This window comes from Danio rerio, chromosome 21, assembly GCF_052040795.2.
Source record: "Danio rerio strain M-AB ecotype USA chromosome 21, GRCz13ab, whole genome shotgun sequence".
Taxonomy (NCBI): Eukaryota; Metazoa; Chordata; class Actinopteri; order Cypriniformes; family Danionidae; genus Danio; species Danio rerio.
The window spans coordinates 2,713,100-2,732,485 of NC_141041.1; the positions used below are offsets into that span (position 1 = coordinate 2,713,100).

At 39.9% G+C, this 19,386-nt stretch overlaps 2 protein-coding genes and 2 long non-coding RNA genes across 13 annotated transcripts in view; 2 read left to right on the forward strand and 2 right to left on the reverse strand.

The window, feature by feature from the left end:
- Nucleotides 1-19,386, forward strand: part of LOC147838686 (uncharacterized) — a 1,589,207-nt gene that overhangs the window by 623,105 nt on the left and 946,716 nt on the right. The gene's annotated exons all lie outside the window — the stretch shown is intronic.
- Nucleotides 1-19,386, forward strand: part of LOC147838694 (uncharacterized) — a 200,245-nt gene that overhangs the window by 5,049 nt on the left and 175,810 nt on the right. The gene's annotated exons all lie outside the window — the stretch shown is intronic.
- On the reverse strand, nt 1,681-8,900 carry im:7160358. Of its 10 annotated transcripts, none has more exons than XR_015519811.1 (5): nt 8,826-8,900; nt 8,540-8,654; nt 4,363-6,358; nt 2,576-3,796; nt 1,681-2,508 (listed from the first exon to the last, which is right to left on the reverse strand). XR_015519811.1 is itself a non-coding variant. In XM_087300544.1 (3 exons), the coding sequence occupies exons 2-3, from the start codon at nt 8,595-8,597 to the stop codon at nt 5,166-5,168; spliced, it is 1,251 nt and encodes a 416-aa protein (XP_087156670.1). In that variant the 5' UTR covers nt 8,598-8,654; nt 8,826-8,900; the 3' UTR covers nt 1,681-5,165. The 10 variants fall into 10 exon arrangements, 2 of the variants coding, with proteins under 2 accessions (XP_087156670.1, XP_087156671.1); XR_015519810.1 differs by having other exon boundaries at nt 2,576-3,825; nt 4,282-6,358; XR_015519808.1 differs by having other exon boundaries at nt 2,576-3,944; nt 4,182-6,358.
- On the reverse strand, nt 10,575-16,852 carry LOC103908612 (uncharacterized). The gene is made up of 5 exons (XM_087300551.1): nt 16,511-16,852; nt 16,370-16,432; nt 16,223-16,285; nt 11,424-12,770; nt 10,575-10,850 (listed from the first exon to the last, which is right to left on the reverse strand). The coding sequence occupies exons 1-4, from the start codon at nt 16,569-16,571 to the stop codon at nt 12,058-12,060; spliced, it is 900 nt and encodes a 299-aa protein (XP_087156677.1). The 5' UTR covers nt 16,572-16,852; the 3' UTR covers nt 10,575-10,850; nt 11,424-12,057.

Consider the following 19,386-nt stretch of genomic DNA (forward strand, 5'->3'; position numbering starts at 1 on the left):
GAGCGCCACCACTGGCGGAAACTAAAACTAACCGTTTATAATCCTTCAAGTGCCTTTTCTGGAGCATCAGCATACCTATGAAAGTAAATCAGTAGCAAAACTCGAGAGCTTGCAAATCTAAATGTGAGCACTTGTGATAATAATATTTGTATGTGTAGGTTGAAATGTACACCCACAGCTCTGATGTGAACAGCTGAATCCCTCGATTTGCACAAACACACACACACACACACAATAATCAACACACTTGTGTTTTGAATTTGCAGGCTAATAGTTGTGTGTTAGGGTTAGGGTTACCTTCATGCATACCTGTCAACGTTGGGATGTGAAAATAAGACAGGGGTGTCCAAAGTCAGTCCTGGAGGGCCAGTGTCCTGCTGACTTTAGCTCCAACTTGCTTCAACACACCTGCCCGGAAGTTTCTAGTATACTTAGTATGAGCTTGATTAGCTTGTTCAGGTGTGTTTGATTAGGGTTGGAGCTAAACTGAAATAAGCGATTTGCCTGCCATAAAATAGCACAAAAAAGAGTCCCCAAATTACTAAAGATGTTCATCTGTAGCGGTGGGGGAAACCGGAGCAGCCGGAGGAAACCCACACCAACACAAGGAGAACATGCAAACTCCACACAGAAATGACAACTGACCCAGCCAGTGCTTAAACCAGCGACCTTCTTACTGTGAGGTGATCGTTATAGCCACTGCGCCAAATTCAAGCTATTTTTAACCACTTGCTTTAGGTTTTACAACAATTATATTTACAGTGTATGCTTGCCTTAACATATTTCACTCTACTGAATATACACTCACCGGCCACTTTATTAGGTACACCTGTCCAACTGCTCGTTGACACGAATTTCTAATCAGCCAATCACATGGCAGCAACTCAATGCATTTAGGCATGTAGACATGGTCAAGACGATCTGCGGCAGTTCAAAGTGAGCATCAGAATGGTGAAGAAAGAGGATTTAAGTGACTTTGGCACCAAGAACTATGCCACGTTCAGACTGGCTGCTCTGAGTTTTTCAGAAACTGCTGATCTACTGGGATTTACATGCACAACCATCTCTAGGGTTTACAGAGAATGGTCCGACAAAGAGGAAATATTCAGTGAGCGGCAGTTCTGTTGGAGCAAATGCCTTGTTGATGTCAGAGGAGAATGGCCACACTGGTTCCAGCTGATAGAAAGGCAACAGTAACTCAAATAAGCACTCGCTACAACCGAGGCCTGCAGAACACACAACACGTCCAACCTTGAGGCGGATGGGCTACAGCAGCAGAAGACCACATTTTTATGAAAACACAATATTTGTAATTACTAACATACAGTGACTATCAAAATAAAAAACCATGTATAATACCTTACTGCAATGGTCTCAAACGCAATTCCTGGAGGGACGCAGATCTGCATAGTTTAGCTCCAACCACCTCCAACTCACACCTGCTTAATGGTTTCTAGTAGTCTTGAACACCTCGATTATTTGGATCAGCTGTGTTTGATTAGGGTTGTAGCAAAACTGTGCAGAGCTGCGGCCCTCCAGGAATCGAGTTTGAGATCAATGCCTTATAGTGTGGTGAATGATGTATTTTACATATGGGCTGCATATTTAAAATTTTGGTATCACTGGACTAGTTTTGATTAGACATTGCATGTTATTTTTCATTAATTAGACCAATAAGTGCAAGGTTTAGTCTGATTTTTATTACTGTAACAAAATAAATGCAAGACAAATGGCATCAGTTACAATACAAGTGCGTCATAACAACTTTTAACAGCCAATAAAATCAATGTGTCCATTACATACACTGTTCAAGACATAGTAACATGCAATAATAGAACTACGAGACAAATAAACTGTGTTGCATTGACATTAAATAGGCAACCAGGTGAGACAAGGAGCAACTAATCAGCTCAATTGGTTACAGATACAATATTGTTGCACTCCTCCAACCAGTGGTGTGAAGAAACAAATTACAAATACTCCAATAACTGTAATAGAGCAGTTTTTCAAAGGAATTGTACTTTATTAAGTAGTTTTAAGAGTGTACTTTTACTTTCCCTTGAGTACATTTTTAGTGCTGTATCGGTGCTTTTACTCCACCACTTTCCTTCAACCTGCAGTCACTACTTTATTTTGTCTTGTCTATGGGGGTTGGCTAAAATAGAAAAATCAGTCATGTGATTCCTGTCCAATCAAATCGCACATTGAAAGTTAATCACATCATACACAATCTGAAGACATGGGCGCTGCACTTATGAAGCAAACCTTTGGGAAACGTTAAAAATGTCCATGAAGATGTCCAAAATCACCAAACGCGATGATCCAGAGACTGTTCATAGACTGATGAGAAAACGAAGGTTGTCGACTTTATGATGACTGAAATCACCAAACAGCCTTAAACAATCACTAAATAAAGTGAATGTAGAATGGAAGGACTGAACTAAGGCAGGATGAAAGGATCGAACAAGGAATGGAACAAAGGACCGAACTAACGAAGGAAGGACCGACCTAATAATGAAGGACCGAACAAGGAATGGAAGGATAGACCCAACTAATGAGGGACGGAAGGACCGACCTAATGGAGGAAGGACCGAACAAGTAATGGAAAGAAGGAAGGAACAAACTAACGAAGGAAGGAAGGACCGAACTAATGAAAATAGGAAGGACCGAATGAATGAAGGAAGGACCAAATGAATAAAGGAAGGATTCAAATAAGGACTGAACAAACTAATGAACAAATGAATGAATGAACAAAGAACCAAATGAAGGAAGGAAGGAACAAAAGAATGTAGAAACGAATGAATGAGAAAACAAATGAAGGGAGGACTGAAGGAAGGAACAAAGGAATGAAGGACAGAAAGATTGAACAAAGGAATAAAGGACAGAACAAACAAATAAACGATTGAATGAAGGTAGGACAGAACGAACAAATAAACGAAGGAAGGAAGGACAGAACGAACAAACGAATGAAGGAAGAACAAAAACAAACAAATGAATGAAGGAAGGAAGGACAGAACAAACAAACAAACGAAGGAAGGACGGAACAAACTAACAATGGAAAGAAGGAAGGAACGAATGAACGAACAAACATAGAAAGATCACTAAATGCACTATAGAATGTTACGTTTACACATCCCTGCACAAATTGCATGTAGATGCATCAGCCTTTCCAGTGTAATACTCACTGCTCGCTACTTGAGTACTTTTGAAAAGGCTCCTTTTTACTCATAGTTTGATTAATATTTACTACACATACTGTTACTCTACTTACAATACATTTTAGACCATGTGATGGTACTTATACTCGAGTATGATTTTTCAGTACTCTTTCCACCACGGCCTCCAACCATGAATCCCCACCAACATCCCCTCCCTCCATAATATTTTTGATAATTTCTTATTTATTTAATCTCATTATTTAATTTATAAATTTTTCTTTGTTTCTGTTTTAAGCTAGTTTGTGGTTTATAAAAAGGAAAACTGTTGTTACTTGATACTGAATGAATTAACTTGCACTGAACTTGTTACTGAATAAATGCAATGTGATGTACCTTGTTTTGCAAAAATAAAAAACACAATTAAAATATATACGGTATATACAATAGTGTTGACCATTCCATATACAGGACAGCAGCCAAGCAACATACTGGTCTGCAAAATTGCTAAAAAAAAAAAAAAGGCCAATGTAACATCAGCATTTCATTTATAACACAGGCTGCGTCCGAAACCGCCTACTCCATTTGAATTTAAACGTACTACTCGGCTGTTAGAAAAATACGTTCTATACAGTATGAATGTGAAAAGTATGAATGGGATTCGGACGTACTACATCCGCCATTTTGTTATGTTCATGTGACCTACTTGCGTCAATTGCATCGCTTTACACCCATTCATGAATTTGATCGCGGGTATTATGGGATAGCGCAGCATGCATGGGATGCGCACTCCAGAATCACAACGGAAGTAGCAAGTCATCCGGGTACTTCTCGCATACTGATTTCCGAATTCTATGGCTGCGTCCGAAAGCGCATGCTTCCATACTATATAGTACGCTAAAATCAATATGTGAGCCAAGTAGTATGACCGAATACATAGAATTCGAAAATCAGTATGCGAGAAGTAACCGGATGACTTACTACTTTTGGCGAGATTCTGGAGTGCGCATCCCATGCACGCTGCGCTATCCCATGATGCCCCGCGAGAGAATTCATGAATGGGAGTAAAGCTACACAATTGACGCAGGTAGGTCATGTGACCATGACAAAATGGCGGATGTAGTACCTCCGAATTCCATTCATACTTTTCACATTCATACTGTACTCACCTTATTCTCCGCCGACGAGCGGGCTCTGCCATTTGAATCTTTTTGGCTCGAGTCTTCCGGTCTCATTCACTTCCATTCATTTTTTGACGTTAAAAACTGCTCGTTACGCTGCTTGATGTTGCAATTTGACATTTTCTTATTATATTACTCTAATTGGTCTGTATAGTCATGCACACATTTGTTTGTTGAGCAAGTAGTTTGACCGTTTTCTGCCGTTTATTATTCCTAGTCATTTCTCCCATAGGCGACTGAATCGGAAGTTATAAAACAATCGCGAAAACAGGCACACATCCGCATTTTAGAACAAGGTCAATAAAACGTACTTTTCTAACAGCCCAGTAGTACGTTTCAATTAAAAAAACAGTACTTACTGAGTAGTAGGTGGTTTCGGACGCAGCCTATGAATTCAGACATACTACTCGACTCGCATACTGATTTTAGCGTACTGCAAAGTATGGAAGTATGCGGTTTCGGACGCAGACACACATTCATTTATTTTCCTTGGGCTTTGTCCCTTTATTCATTAGAGCCCGCCACAGCGGAATGAACCACCAACTATTCCAGCATATTTTTTATGCAGCGAATTACTTTCCAGCTGTAACCCAGTACTGGGAAACACCCATTCACACAAACACACTCATACACTACAGCCATTTTAGTCAATTCCCCTATAGCGCTTGTGTTTGGACTGTGAGGGAAACCGGAGCACCCAGAGGTGCAAACTCCACACAGAAATGCCAACAGACCCAGTCGGAACTCGAACCAGCAACCTTCTTGCTGTGAGGTGACAGTGCTAACCACTGAGCCACCTTTATAAAAATATAAGTACAATGAAATAAACTCACTCACTCTCCTTCAGCGTTCCTTCAGCCTCTAAAGACTGCTCACTTTGAAACTTCAGGCAACCATTGGGGCTTTTCTCGTGAGCCCGTAGGTTATGAATTTGGGCGAATCTCCTCCCGCATGACGAGCACTGATAGGGTTTTTCACCAGTGTGAGTTCTCTCATGCACTCTCAGTCCTGACGAATGGCCGAAACTGTGTTCACAGTACGAACACTTGTACGGTCTCTCTCCAGTGTGCATCCTCTGGTGTTTTCTTAGGTCACTTGACGTACTGTAGCACTTCCCGCAGTCAGAGCACTCATAAGGTTTGACTCCGGTGTGAATGCTCTGGTGCACTTTTAAGTTGTTCAGATGGAGAAAACTCTTTCCACAAAACGAGCAAATGTGCGGCTTCACACCAGTGTGAACTTTCAGATGCGTTCGTAAGTTGGATGCGAACGCAAACGATTTACCGCACTGATCACAGCTAAACGACTTGACTCCAGAGTGAATGTGCAGATGATCTTTCAGAGCGCTTTTGTATTTAAAGCTCTTCCCACATTCAGTGCACGCAAAGAGTTTTTCTTCAGTGTGAACCCTCAGGTGCACATTCAAGTGTCCTTTACTTGTGAAGTTTTTTCCGCAGTGAGTGCACTCGAACATGTCTTCCCCGGTGTGAATCTTCATGTGCACAATCAAGTCTTTACTGTAATTGAAACGGTTTCCGCAGTGAGCGCACGTGAAGGGTTTTTCTTCGCTGTGAATCCTCACATGCGCATTTAAGTGCTTTTTAAAAACAAAACCCTTGCCACACTGAGAGCACACGTGGGGTTTCTCTCCGGTGTGCACTCTCATGTGCTTTTTCAGCTCTGATATATACATGTAACTCCTTCCACACTGACCGCACTTGAACTGCTTCTCACCACTGTGAACGATTACGTGTCGGTTCAGCGTTGATTTTTGCGTGTAACTCTTTCCGCATTGATCGCACGTGAACAGCTTTTCTCCGCTGTGAACTACCAAGTGTTTTTTGAGTGTTGATATATACGCGAAAGTCTTTCCACAGTCAGAGCAGATGAACGTGTCTTTAACTGCAGCGTGTGTACCTTGTGTCTGTGGGAAATCTTGCTCAGTCTGTGAAACGCCTGCAATTCCATCTTCACTTATGAAGTGATGAGGTTGTTGAGTTTCTTCATCCTCCTCCACAGGGCCTGAAATTACATATTAAAGCACAATATTTCAATTAAAGCACAAGCTGATTACAAATAAAGCAAAATAGTTAGCCTTAACTTAAAGATCTATTGACCAAAATGAACTGAATATGCTTTTGGGATGCAGAGTATGTAATCCAACCTGTTTAACATATACATATATACACACTCACTGGCCACTTTATTAGGTACACCTACTAGTGCCAGGTCGGACCCACTTTTGCTTTCAGAACTGCCTTAATCCTTCATGGCGTAGATTCAACAAGGTACTGAAAATATTCCTCAGAGATTTTGCTCCATATTGACATGATAGGATCACACAGTTGCTGCAGATTTGTCGGCTGCACATCCATGATGCCAATCTCCCGTTACGTCACATCCCAAAGCTGCTCTATTGGATTGAGCTCTGGTGACTGTGGAGGCCATTTGAGTACAGTGAACTCATTGACATGTTCAATAAACCAGTCTGAGATGATTCACGCTTTATGACATGGTGCGTTATCCTGCTGGAAGAAGCCGTCAGAAGATGGAGACACTGTGCTCATAAAGGGATGGACATGGTCAGCAAAATACTCAGGTAGGCTGTGGCGTTGATGCTCAATTGGTACTAATGGGACAAAAGTGTGCCAAGAAAATCTCCCCCACACCATTACACCACTACCACCAGCCTGAACCGCTGATACAAGGCAGGATGGATCCATGCTTTCATGTTGTTGATGCCGAATTCTGACCCGACCATCTGAATGTGTCAGCAGAAATGGAGACTCATCAGAGCAGCAACGTTTCTCCAATCTTCTATTGTCCAGTTTTGGTGAGTCTGTGTGAATTGTAGCCTCAGTTTCCTGTTCTTAGCTGACAGGAGCGGCACCCGGTGTGCTCTTCTGCTGCTGTAGCCCATCCGCCTCAAGGTTGGACGTGTTGTGTGTTCAGAGATGATCTTCTGCAGAGCTTGGCTGTAACGAGTGCTTATTTGAGTTACTGTTGCCCAGGCCCGGATTAAGAATTCAGAGGCACCTTGGCACATTGTCTTGTAGGGCCCTTTACCCAGTCGCACCTCTATAGTTGAATTAAAAAAATAAGAATAATATTTTTTATAAAATGTATCTATAATGTATTGCCCGCATTTTTTAAATAAATGATATATAGGACATGTAGTCTACAAAATCTTACTTATTTTTAAAGCACACTTTGATGCTGTTAGGTTTTAAAATGGTTAATGGTTTTTAGTATACTTGTTTAAGTTCACTAAAGCACTACTATATATATATATATATATATATATATATATATATATATATATATATATATATATATATATACATATATACATATATATATATATATCATAAAGTATATCTGTTGTAAATGCAAATTAGTTATATTAAAATATCACTAAATTAAATGTTATATTAAAATGTCACTATTAAAATTCCTTTCTATTAAAAATAAATGTATTTCCAATCTGATATGTAATGAGGAATGAGTTCTTCAGACGCTGGATTCGAACCGGTTGATGATCGACCGCGTCAAAACACATTGTCATGCTCTTTATGAGCTATACCACTCAAGCTGCTGCAAGTCATGCTCTTTATTTATGTTGTCTCTGTCAATCAGTGATGGGCAGAAATCGCTCAAATAGTTGATTCCAACAAGGTGCACTATTTGCATTTAATAGACACTCCAAAAATCGGCATCCCGTCTGGCACCAACAACCATGCCATACGGGATGGTTACGAGATATTGGCGTTATGAGCAGTTGGACAGGTGTACCTATTAAAGTGGCCGGTTAGTATATATTTGTAGATGGAGAGACGGACGGACGGATGGACAGACAGAATGATAGATGGATGGATGGATGGATAGATAAATAGATAGATAGATAGATAGATAGACAGAATGATGGTTGGATGGATGGATGGATGGATAAATAGATAGACAGACAGTGATAGACAGATAGATAGATAGATAGATAGATAGATAGACGGACGGACAGACAGACAAACAGACCGACAGATAGACAGACAGATGTCACTTTCCTCAAAGCTGATTGGTCTCTAACTTAGAATAAATCTTGCTAATATAACTAAAACCGGCTTTGTAAAGCAGTTTTATTCTTTGTACAGCAGTTTTCATCTTAATGTTTCTCCTTGGTAATTAAAGAGAAAGAATGAAAACACAAACCTATCAGTTCCTCTGTTTCTTCTTCTTTTATTCTGCAGGGTTCTTCCTCAGTCTCCATCTTTACTATAGTGTGTCAGTTAATAATGCTGCTGTAATTCCTCCTGTTTGACCAAACCTACAGCATCAGATCATGTATAAAACACACGACAGTAGTGATTGGAGAATCCAGATTTGAGATTAATTTCAATCGTTATCCACTCGGTCTGGTCCCGTTATGATCAACCAAAATAAACCGATTATTTTAAAATGTTTTCTACTAAATAAATAATAAAGTGAAGGTACTTACAGTGAGAAAAATACAGTATATTTAGAGCCTCGTGAACGGTTATTCCCCGTCTCTATTGTTGATGCTTTCTCCTTCGTCTTCTCTCAGACTCGGATGTTCATCATGTTTGCGGTGCACGAGCGCCACCACTGGCTGAAGCACAAACAAACGTTTCTTATCCTCGATAACTGTCTACATTTCGTCAATATGACCCCTTTAATGATCATAATCTCTAATATAATTTATAGAAAGAAAGCAATGTTTAAATGTGTAGATCATATGTTTAATTTAAACATAAAAATACATAATTTACATCTGTAAAATAAGTAAGCGCACTTTACATATAAATCTATATTAATACACCCAATGCATGAGCAAAATAACTCACCTTTAAATATTTAATCCAGACTATAAGAGATGATAACAGATTAAGCATCTGACACAATAAAACAGCATATTAATGAAAGTGTTTTCAGTTTGTACTCAATGCTTCACCTCTAAATAATGACAATAATCAATCACTGCAAGCTTAAATCAATCTACTCCACTGCCGTCAATATTTCCACAAAGAACTTTTAACATTAATGGAAACTTCTCTGTCCACAACAGATGCTTTAAAGTGATGAAATATTCTTTAAATTATAAAATGTCCTTAACGTTATGATGAACATGGCTCTTTGAGGAGTCTTTCATCACCTAAAGAGTTCTGTAACACCATTAGTGTAAAAAACAAACCTTATTTGGTTCTTCCTCGCTCTTAATTTTAAGAGCAAAGATGTTGGAATTCAATTCAATTATCTCTTCAGCATAAGAATAAACAAATTGCTTTATTAGTTGTATCGTAAAGAGCATTTACAAAGTGTTTGAGTGTTTTCAAATCACACTAGCATAAATAAAATCTGTCTGAGATCATATTTCGAGAGGAATTTGGAAAAAAAAAACCTATACTTTGTTCAACTTCTTAGTTAAAATTGACTTTGTCTACATTTAAACTAGTTAAGTTTGTTTATTAAGCCAATTAGTACATGGTTTTGTTCTGTTTTAATTAGTATAATAATAATAATTCCTTACATTTATATAGCGCTTTTCTGAGCACTCAAAGCGGTTTACACATATGGGGGGAATCTCCTCATCCACCACCAGTGTGCAGGATCCACCTGGATGATGTGACGGCAGCCATTTTGCGCCAGACCGCACACCAGCTGATTGGTGGAGAGGAGACAGAGTGATGAAGCCAATAATGATATGGGGAGGGTTAGGAGGCCAGTGGGCAGATCTGGCCAGGATGCCTTTTCGAAGGACATCCTGGGGTTTTTAACGACCACAGACAGTCAGGACCTCGGTGTCATCCGAAAGACGGCGCTCACTGAGAAGAATAGAGTCCCCTTCAATTCACTGAGGCATTAGGACCCACACAGACCGCAGGTTGGGCGCCCCCTGCTGGCCTCTCTAACACCACTTGCAACAGCAATCTAGCTTTTCCATGTGGTCTCCCATCCAGGTACTGACCGGGTGCAGCCCTGCTTAGCTTCAGTGGGCGACCATGTGAGAGTTTGCAGAGAGCTAGCTGCCGGTATAACAAAACTATTTAACCAAAACAAAACTAACTACTTGTTTTGGTCTTCATAAGCAGCCCACTGCCAGTTTGACCATTTATATTTCAGCACTCTGGGTTGCCTTGGCGGAAAAAGCACGCATATCATTTCAGTCTTATCTGAACAAATGTATGTGGGCATGTTTAAAAATGCAACATCCGAAATGAGATGCAGATTCAGAGTTATAATAATCCACATGAGGTGATTTTTAATGAGTAAATAATACAAATATTACCAACACAAACGTTAGCGGAGCAGTTACAGCATAAAAGTGGACTTCCACTACAGTGTTAAATCTGCGCACAATGTTGCTGAAAACCCTACTGATCTGGAGAATGTCAAATTTAGGGCTGCAAATGTTTTAACCAGATGGAGGACAGCATGTTTACACATTTATTATGGTCACACTTGCAAGAAATGATCAATGCATAAACACACTGGCATACCGCAGGTTGCCAGATGTAAATCTGGCAACCTGCGTCATTGGAGGAAAAAAAAAAACTATTTATACTCACTGGTCACTTTATTAGGTACACCTGTCCAACTGCTCGTTAACGCAAATCTAATCAGCCAATCACATGGCAGCAGCTCAATGCATTTAGGCATGTAGACATGGTCAAGACGATCTGCGGCAGTTCAAACTGAGCATCAGAATGGGTAAGAAAGAGGATTTAAGTGACTTTGAACGTGGCATGGTTGTAGGTGCCAGACTGGCTGGTCTTAGTATTTCAGAAACTGCTGATCTACTGGGATTTTCACGCACAACCATCTCTAGGGTTTACAGAGAATGATCCAACAAAGAGGAAATATCCAGTGAGCGGCAGTTCTACAGGGCGCAAATGCCTTGTTGATGCCAGAGTAGAATGGCCAGACTGGTTCTCCAATATATATATATATATATATATATATATATATATATATATATATATATATATATATATATATATATATATATATATATATATATATATATATATATATAGGGTGGGCCATTTATATGGATGCACTTTAATAAAATGGGAATGGTTGGTGATATTAACATCCTGTTTGTGGCACATTAGTATATGTGAGGGGGCAAACTTTTTAAGATGGGTGGTGACCATGGGGGCCATATTGAAGTCGGCCATCTTGGATCCAACTTTTGTTTTTTTCAATAGGAAGAGGGTCATGTGACACATTAAACCCATTGGAAATTTCACCAGAAAAACAATGGTGTGCTTGGTTTTAACATAATATTATTCCTTCATGAGTTATTTACAAGTTTTTGACCTCTTATAAAATGTGTTCAGTGTGCTGCCCATTGTGTTGGATTGTCAATGCAATCCTCTTCTCCCACTCTTCACACACTGATAGCAACACCGCAGGAGAAATGCCAGCACAGGCTTCCAGTATCGGTAGTTTCAGGTGCTGCGCATCTTGTGCATATGTACTAGTTTGTGAAACTTCACTAGTTGTCAGACAGATTGCGCTACTTATCAGAATTATGGGAATTATCGGGCTGACAATATTTAATTGGATGAACTGTTTTAGTCTTATGCCTTACCCAGAATATATAAGCACATTTAGATCATTTACTTTAATCATCATTATTGGAATATGAAGAGACTTTCAACCAGCACAACAACACACGTTTCTGAAGACGATCACCTACTGCAGCTTTAAGTCTGCTCAATGGCATAACCTAGGCAATGTTTCTTCTCATGACTTTGTAGACTGTGAAAAAGAGCAAAACTCATCCCACATGAGGAGCAACGATACGGCTTTTCTCCCGTATGAATTCTCTCATGAACTTTCAGCGTTGACGGATAGGAGAAACACATCCCACAGTGCGAACACTGATACGGCTTCTCTCCAGTGTGAACTTTCTGATGAACTTTCAACGTTGACGAGCTGGTGAAACTCTTTCCACATTGTGAGCACGTGTAGGGTCTCTCTCCAGTGTGAATCCTCCGGTGTGTATTTAAATTACTCGTCGAACTAAAAGTCTTCCCGCAGTCTGAGCACACGTGCGGTTTCTCTCCAGTGTGAACTCTCATGTGTCTGCTGAGCACTGATTTGTACTTGTAGGTCTTTTCGCAGTGAGAGCACGCAAACTGCTTTTCCCCGTTGTGAACTTTCATGTGGATGCTGAGCTCGGATTTAGTCATGTAGCTGTTTTCACAATGAGCGCATGCAAACTGTTTTTCCTCAGTGTGAACTTTCATGTGTGCTTTAAGAGTGGATTTATGCATGTAACTCCTCCCACACTCCGAGCAGATGAACGTCCTTTTAACTTTAGTGTCTTGATTCTGTTCAGGCTGGGAATTGGCTGCATTTCCATCTTCATCTGCGAAACGATGAGGCGGTTTGCGTTCATCCGCTTCCGCAAGGCCTAAAATTAACATTAAATCCCCATATTTTAATCATAGAACAGACGAATTAGAAACAAACATAGTTAACCTCAAGCTGGTATATAAATCTACTGGGTTTGCTGCCATATAGTTTTAGATCAATTAGGATTTTCAGTTTTCATCTTTAATTCTGTAGACCAGGGGTCTCAAACTCGCGGCCCGCGGGCCATTTGCGGCCCTCAGTGCAATATTTTGTGGCCCGCGCCGACCGCTGTACACTGATAGAATCAGCGGAGCGGGGAGAGAGAGCGCTCCCCGCTCCGCTGATTCTATCCGTACACAGCGGTCACTGGCATTCCCCGCCCGCCGTGTAAACAAAGGGGCGGGGATGCCGGTGACGTCACCACGCACCCCGCCCCTTTGTTAGACGCTGTGACGGGCGGGAAGTGTTAAGTGTTAGGCTGATTTATACTTCTGTGTCAAACACCGGTGTAGGCTACGGCGCTGACGCATAGCCCTTCGCCGTGGCCGTCGCCGTCACTGACGTGCACCTCTCAAAAATTGTAACTACACGTCGCAACGACGCGTATCGCAAGCTCTGTGATTGGTCGGCTTGCTAGCGCCAACGAGTCTGGGCGGGACCGAGAGCCGCAAGAATGGCGCGAGCGATTGTTTACAAGTGTGGAGTCCCGTGAAGGAGCTCCGGATGGAAAGTTTTGTTTTGTGTTTACCTCATGGTAAAAGTTGTTGCACGTCCGCCGGTTCCTGCCTCAAAATGAGCGAGTTTGAGTCACTTGTACATCCAGGAAGTGTTCAGAATAGCAAAACAGAAGCAAAGAAACTCGACACAGAGGAACATTTACACCTCACTGCCAACTAGCGTTTCGGAAGTGTTAATGCAGACCAACAGAGACAGCGCGCAGAAGTATAAACCCCAGGTAAATTGAGTTCGAGACCCCTGCTGTAGACTGATTTCACGCGGCCACTATTTTAAAAGCGAAGTGAGGCTGAGGTGTGAAAAAACCCGGAAGTATTGCCTAGAGCAGGGATTCTCAACCGGTGGGCCTCAGCGATTCTGCAGGTGGGCCGCGAGATAGATTAAAATGAACTCTTGATACTAAGGGCCCTATCATACACCCGGCGCAATGTGGCGCAAGGCATGGTGCAATAGTATTTTGCTAGTTTCAGTTCGGCGCAAGAGTCGTTTTGAGGCGTTGCGCTATGCTGTTTAAATAGCAAATGCATTAGCGCTCATATGTGCACCCATAGGCGTTCTGGTCTAAAAAGAAAGGCCATCTGAGGCGGATCGCTGGCGCGTTGCTATTTTGAGAAACTATAATAGATTTTTCATTAGAACAAAACAAACCCGGTCTAAACTCCAGCGCAGAGTTGCGCCTCACTTACACACTGCTTAATACACACAAGAGAGCAATAGGCAAATATCTTTACATATGAAAAAATTTAAGGATATATATAGGATATAATAAGAATAGATATAGGATATAAATATAAAGGATTAAAATATTACAAAACATATTATTTTCTAGCCTACATAAATATGAAAAATCACTGCTTTTATGTCTTCTTCATCTCGGGAGGCTTTTTCAGTTCATTCATAACAATTAGCTTTGGTATATTGTTATTATTATTAGCAGTATTATTTATTATATCCATATTTATATTTGTTTTATTATAAACAAGCTTAGATTTGTCCACCTGTCAGGTTTTAGACAATATGGGGCGCAGCATGTGTTTTAGGATATAACTCAGGGTTTTGAGCTCATTTTGTTATTTTTGTTCATTTATTTGTTTGCTGGAAATTAGAACTGAATTTAGAAATAGTTTTGAAACTAATATTTGCGCTTAACAAACGCAATTAATTATTTATAGACTAATTGATGTCTGTGTGTAAAGGTTTCCCTATCCAAGAGCAAAAGTGAAAGTAGATCCATTATCTCTCATTCTCACGCAGTAGATGCTCTGTTTACCAGTGTTCTGTTAAAAAACTGTTAACTGTTTGCTAGTGAAATGTTCAGTTTTTCCACTTACACTTACTTTACGTCCTGTAAATGGCGAATGCGCTTATGGCGCGACGCAGCTGGCTCTTAAAAGGAATGGAAACCCAAGTTTCTGTCAAACTTTAATTGTGATTAGCACTAAGTATTGTCAAAAGAACGGGCCCTAATTCCATAGATAAAGTGAACAATAACACGTTAAGCGTTTTCTCCCCATTAAAGTCTATAATAAGGACAGGCTTAACATAACTTTACAACAACCGAGGGAAACCAAACGTTGAAAGGCTGTTCATAAAATCAAAGTTCATGTGATCAAAGTAAAATTTGATAGAAATGGGATTTTCCCCGCTTCTTGTTTAGGTATATTAAGCCATGTCAAGCCTTTTTCACGTTAAGCGTTTTGAAAATGTTCCTGCAAATAGCACAGACTACAACAGAAATGTGTTGGGGCACCCCAAAAAGTTTATAGATTGTTTACTAGATTTCATGGAGATGCAATCAATCTAACGTGTTATGAGTAGTTACTGTTGTAATGTAGTGTGTGTGTGTGTGTGGCGTTTTCTCTCTCTCATTTCCAAGTATTCGCAGATGCAGCAGATTCATGATTGGCGCTTGGATTTGTGGCGGCTGTTTTTAAAACCTCAAAATTCAGTGGTTCCTCGCTCTCTCCGATTCCCCGCTTGTTATTCTCTGTGGAGATATTATTGCTCGAGTGATATAAATGAGTGTTTGTTGCTCATGTCCCTTACAGGGCGTTTTGTGAGATGCTGATGTGAAGTATTCTAACCGGAGAAACCCGGTTTTCTGTCTCCCTGTCTGACTTGGAGCATAGGAGGAAGGTTTGGTGCCTTTTGTTTATTATTTTCGTTTTCTCCTGTGTTGTTAGTAGGGAGGTAAGTTTTCTGTATTCAATTTATCTATGTTCCAGGGAAGTTTTCTATAATTAATTTAATTTGGTTTGTTGTCTTTTATTGTGGCTGAACCCCTACCGCTGTTATTTTTGCTCTTTATTTTCTGTAAATAAATAATATTTTCTTGTTAATTCTCAGTGGTTGCGTTTATGGTTTATATTTTGGGAAGAGAGAGCGCGCGGGCATCAGGGAATATATTTGTAATCCCTGTTATCTTGTTACGTTTTGGTTAAACCTCTGTTTGATTAGGGATTTTTAATTTAATTTGTAACAAACGTTATAAAATCTTACCAAATCAAGATATCTATTTGTCATTGATGAAACTGTATTCAAATGTTCGCAGTGTTACATTTGTCTAATATCGTGCAGCCCTAGTTCACGGTGAACTAAAGAGTGCTAATGTCGTTCTGAAGTCATACTTACATGTGATTTCAGTGCGAATACCATGAGAGTACCATGTTAAAGGCAGCATGACACAAGTTGTCACTGAATAATTGTGCGAATCTAACTTTACCTAAATCTTTAATGTCATTGTCAGCCATTAAACAGCAAGAAATAAACACCAACCTATTTGTTCCTCTGTCTCTTCATCTTTTATCCTGCAGTGTTCATCCGAAACCTCCACCTTCACTGGTTTCAGGAGTAACAATAAACGTCAGTGTGCATCATAACATTTCTTTTCAGTCAATGAAGAGTATTATGAAAATCACAAACCTATTTGTTCCTCCGTATCTTCATGTTTTATTCCGCAGGGCTCTTTCTTTAACTCAAACTTTACTAGTTGCAGATGCATTAATAAATGTCAGTTATAATGTTAATGGTCAGTTATTAAATAGTAAGAATTAAAACACAAACCTATTCGTTCTTCTGTCTCTTCATCTTTTATTCTGCAGGTTTCCTCCTCAGTCTCCATCATTACTATAGTATGTCAGTTGATTCTCCTGCAGTAATTCCTCCTGTTTGACCAAACCTACAACATGGGTTTATTTACCAGCTGACAGAATCCGTGATTTGAGGAATCGTAATCGTTATCCACTCGGTCTGGTAGCGTTTTAATCCACTGGTTATTTTTAAAGATCTCTCCTTATAATTAATAAAGTGAATGCACTTAGTGTGATAAAGGCAGTATATTTAGAGCCGCATGAACGGATGTTTTCCTTCTAATGTTTACATTCTTTCCGCGCTCTTCTTCTTCTCTTAGACTCGGATGTTCGTCTTTGTTTCCGTTGCTCGAGCGCCACCACTGGCGGAAACTGATGCAAACATTTCTTACCCACTTCATCAAGTACCACCTCAGAAAACAATTGTCTCTCCAAGTACCACCATACAGAGCAGTATTGAAATTCAGTAGCGTAGTTGGCCCAGTAAAGCAGCTACAGCTTTGCACAGTTCAATAATGTGGCAGATTAATTCCTACTATTAAGAATATTCATTATTGTCAGTCACTTTAAACATTATAAATAGTCTAAACATTAACACTGTACTGTGCTTATTTGTATAAAAAAAAAAACTCCTAAAAACGTCAACATTTAAATTAAAATGTTCTTTTAAAAGTTTAAAATTGTAGGTTACTGTTCTTAAAAAAAGAATAAAGAAAAAAATAATCCTGTACTTAAAAGTAGCCAACTCATCAACACCTGGAAATGTTGCCTGGATATAGGCTATATGGCATCATATATTTATATACAAGTCATTTTGTTCAATTTTGAAATATATGTAGCATGTACACATGACATATTTGATTCCTCCGCTAGAGATGCGCGGATGGGCTATTATTTCATCCGCAACCGCATCACAAAACTCATCATCCGTCCGCCATCCATCCGCACTCACATTTTCAACCAGATTTTAAAACCGCACCCGCCCGCCATCTGCTGACTGAGCTCTTTATTTGAACGGCTTATTCCTTTTTATTATTAAATGAATGTTTCTTTATTGATTATTAGAAAATAGAGAATGACTTTAATGACATGCAGTTAATTCAAACGTGCAAGTCAATGGAGCTCAGCTCTCCACAAATGGCTCTGCAGCGAGCACCACTTGGGGGTCAATGCAGCATTAATTGACGCTTTGAAGTGACGCTAAACAATACGAGGACGTGTCGTTTCACTTGATTCAATTCCTCGGTCCTTGAGTCTTTTCCTTGCGTCCTTCCCTCGCATCCTATAGGGGTGGAAAGACGAGGAAAGAAAGCAAGGAAAGGAAACAAGGATACACAAATAAGAAATGAGAAGCACCCCTATAAAGCTCTCAGAATATCAGCAGTGAACTCCGTCTCCAATTGGCGCACAGGGACAAAAATAAATAAATAGCCTAAATTAAACGCACTGTACTGTACATTTTTTTTACTATTATTGTAGCCTAATAGAAAACGCATTTTGACACATTATTTCAACATTCAGACGAGAGCGCCTCGCCTCAATGCGCCCGGCTGCACTGAAGGAGCGCTCGCTCGCAGCACTTATTGCTGGAATGCATAGAATTCTCTTGGCAAGGTGCTGTAGTCGTGGGAATGACTGGCCTTGTTTCTCCTAAAAGGAAAGTAGATTTTCCTCTGCTGATCCGTCTATACGGAAGTTTGTAAAGGAATACTTCTGTACTTCATCCAGAATTAGTGCATCCGATTCCTCCTCCCATTCTGTGAAGTCAGTCCTAGGCTTTTTCGTTGGTGCGCCAGCTATGTGTACAAAAACAGTACAACCGCCCACCACCCGCCCGAATTTAATTAAAATTTTATTTTTCGTCACGTCATCCGCCCGATCCGCGGATTCCGCGGCTGTAACCGCCATCCGCGCATCTCTATCCTCCGCGTACCACTAGAAGGAAACTCGTGTACCACGTACCACAGTTTGAGAACCACTGCTCTATGATTTAAATTTCGTTAGTTTTTCTCAGTGGCTTTGGTGCATTTGCACGAGTTAACGCATTTCTCAAAACAATTAGTCATTTGTGCACATAACAGTAGCAGTTTCTCATTCCTCCCAACAAATTGCGAATGCTTTTGGACATGCATCACATACAACAACTCTGCTATTTATAACATTATCATCTGCTTATGTCATGTCAGACAAAATGAACTAAACTTGTGAATGCTGAATAGTCAATCCATGTAAAACTAATAATCCTCGTTTCATTACTGGAGTCATTACATACAATAATGTTGAACAAAATCTGTCAAGCTCTGTTTATAAAACATTTTAAATCTCTTTTTTTTTCTGAAAATGTCTTCTAAATTGACCTATTTCATGAATGATTTGCAGAGCTGTGTATGTTGTACACACAGTCAGAATTATTAGACCCCTTGAACTATTAGCCCTCCTGTTTATTTTTTTCCCCATATTTCTGTTTAACAGAGAGAAGATTTTTTCAACACATTTCTAAACATAATAGTTTTAATAATCTCTAAGAACTGATTTATTTTGTCTTTCTTATGATGACAGCACATAATATTTTACTAGATATTCTTCAAGACACTTCTATACAGCTTAAAGTGACATTTAAAGGCTTCACTAGGTTAATTAGGTTAACTAGGCAGGTTAGGGTAATTCATAGATATATACACTAGATGTCGCCTGGCCTACTGTTGTCTATTGGACAGAATGCGTCAATAGCGCCGCCATCTTGCTACAGGGTAGCGCTCCTTTTAAATGAATGCGGGACCAAGGTACAGTGGAGGACTGTGGCCATCCAAAGCCAGAGATATACACATATACACATATATCTGTGATCGG

Excerpts from the sequence above, each read along its gene's own strand:
- LOC103908612 (XM_087300551.1), bottom strand. The coding sequence starts at position 16,571 with ATGATGGAGACTGAGGAGGAAACCTGCAGAATAAAAGATGAAGAGACA. Across the intron at positions 16,433-16,510 it reads AGAGACAGAAGAACGAATAG|TAAAGTTTGAGTTAAAGAAA; the intron begins GTTTGTGTTTTA and ends ATCTGCAACTAG. Across the intron at positions 12,771-16,222 it reads AGAGACAGAGGAACAAATAG|GCCTTGCGGAAGCGGATGAA; the intron begins GTTGGTGTTTAT and ends TGTTAATTTTAG.
- im:7160358 (XM_087300544.1), bottom strand. The coding sequence starts at position 8,597 with ATGGAGACTGAGGAAGAACCCTGCAGAATAAAAGAAGAAGAAACAGAG. Across the intron at positions 6,359-8,539 it reads AGAAACAGAGGAACTGATAG|GCCCTGTGGAGGAGGATGAA; the intron begins GTTTGTGTTTTC and ends ATGTAATTTCAG.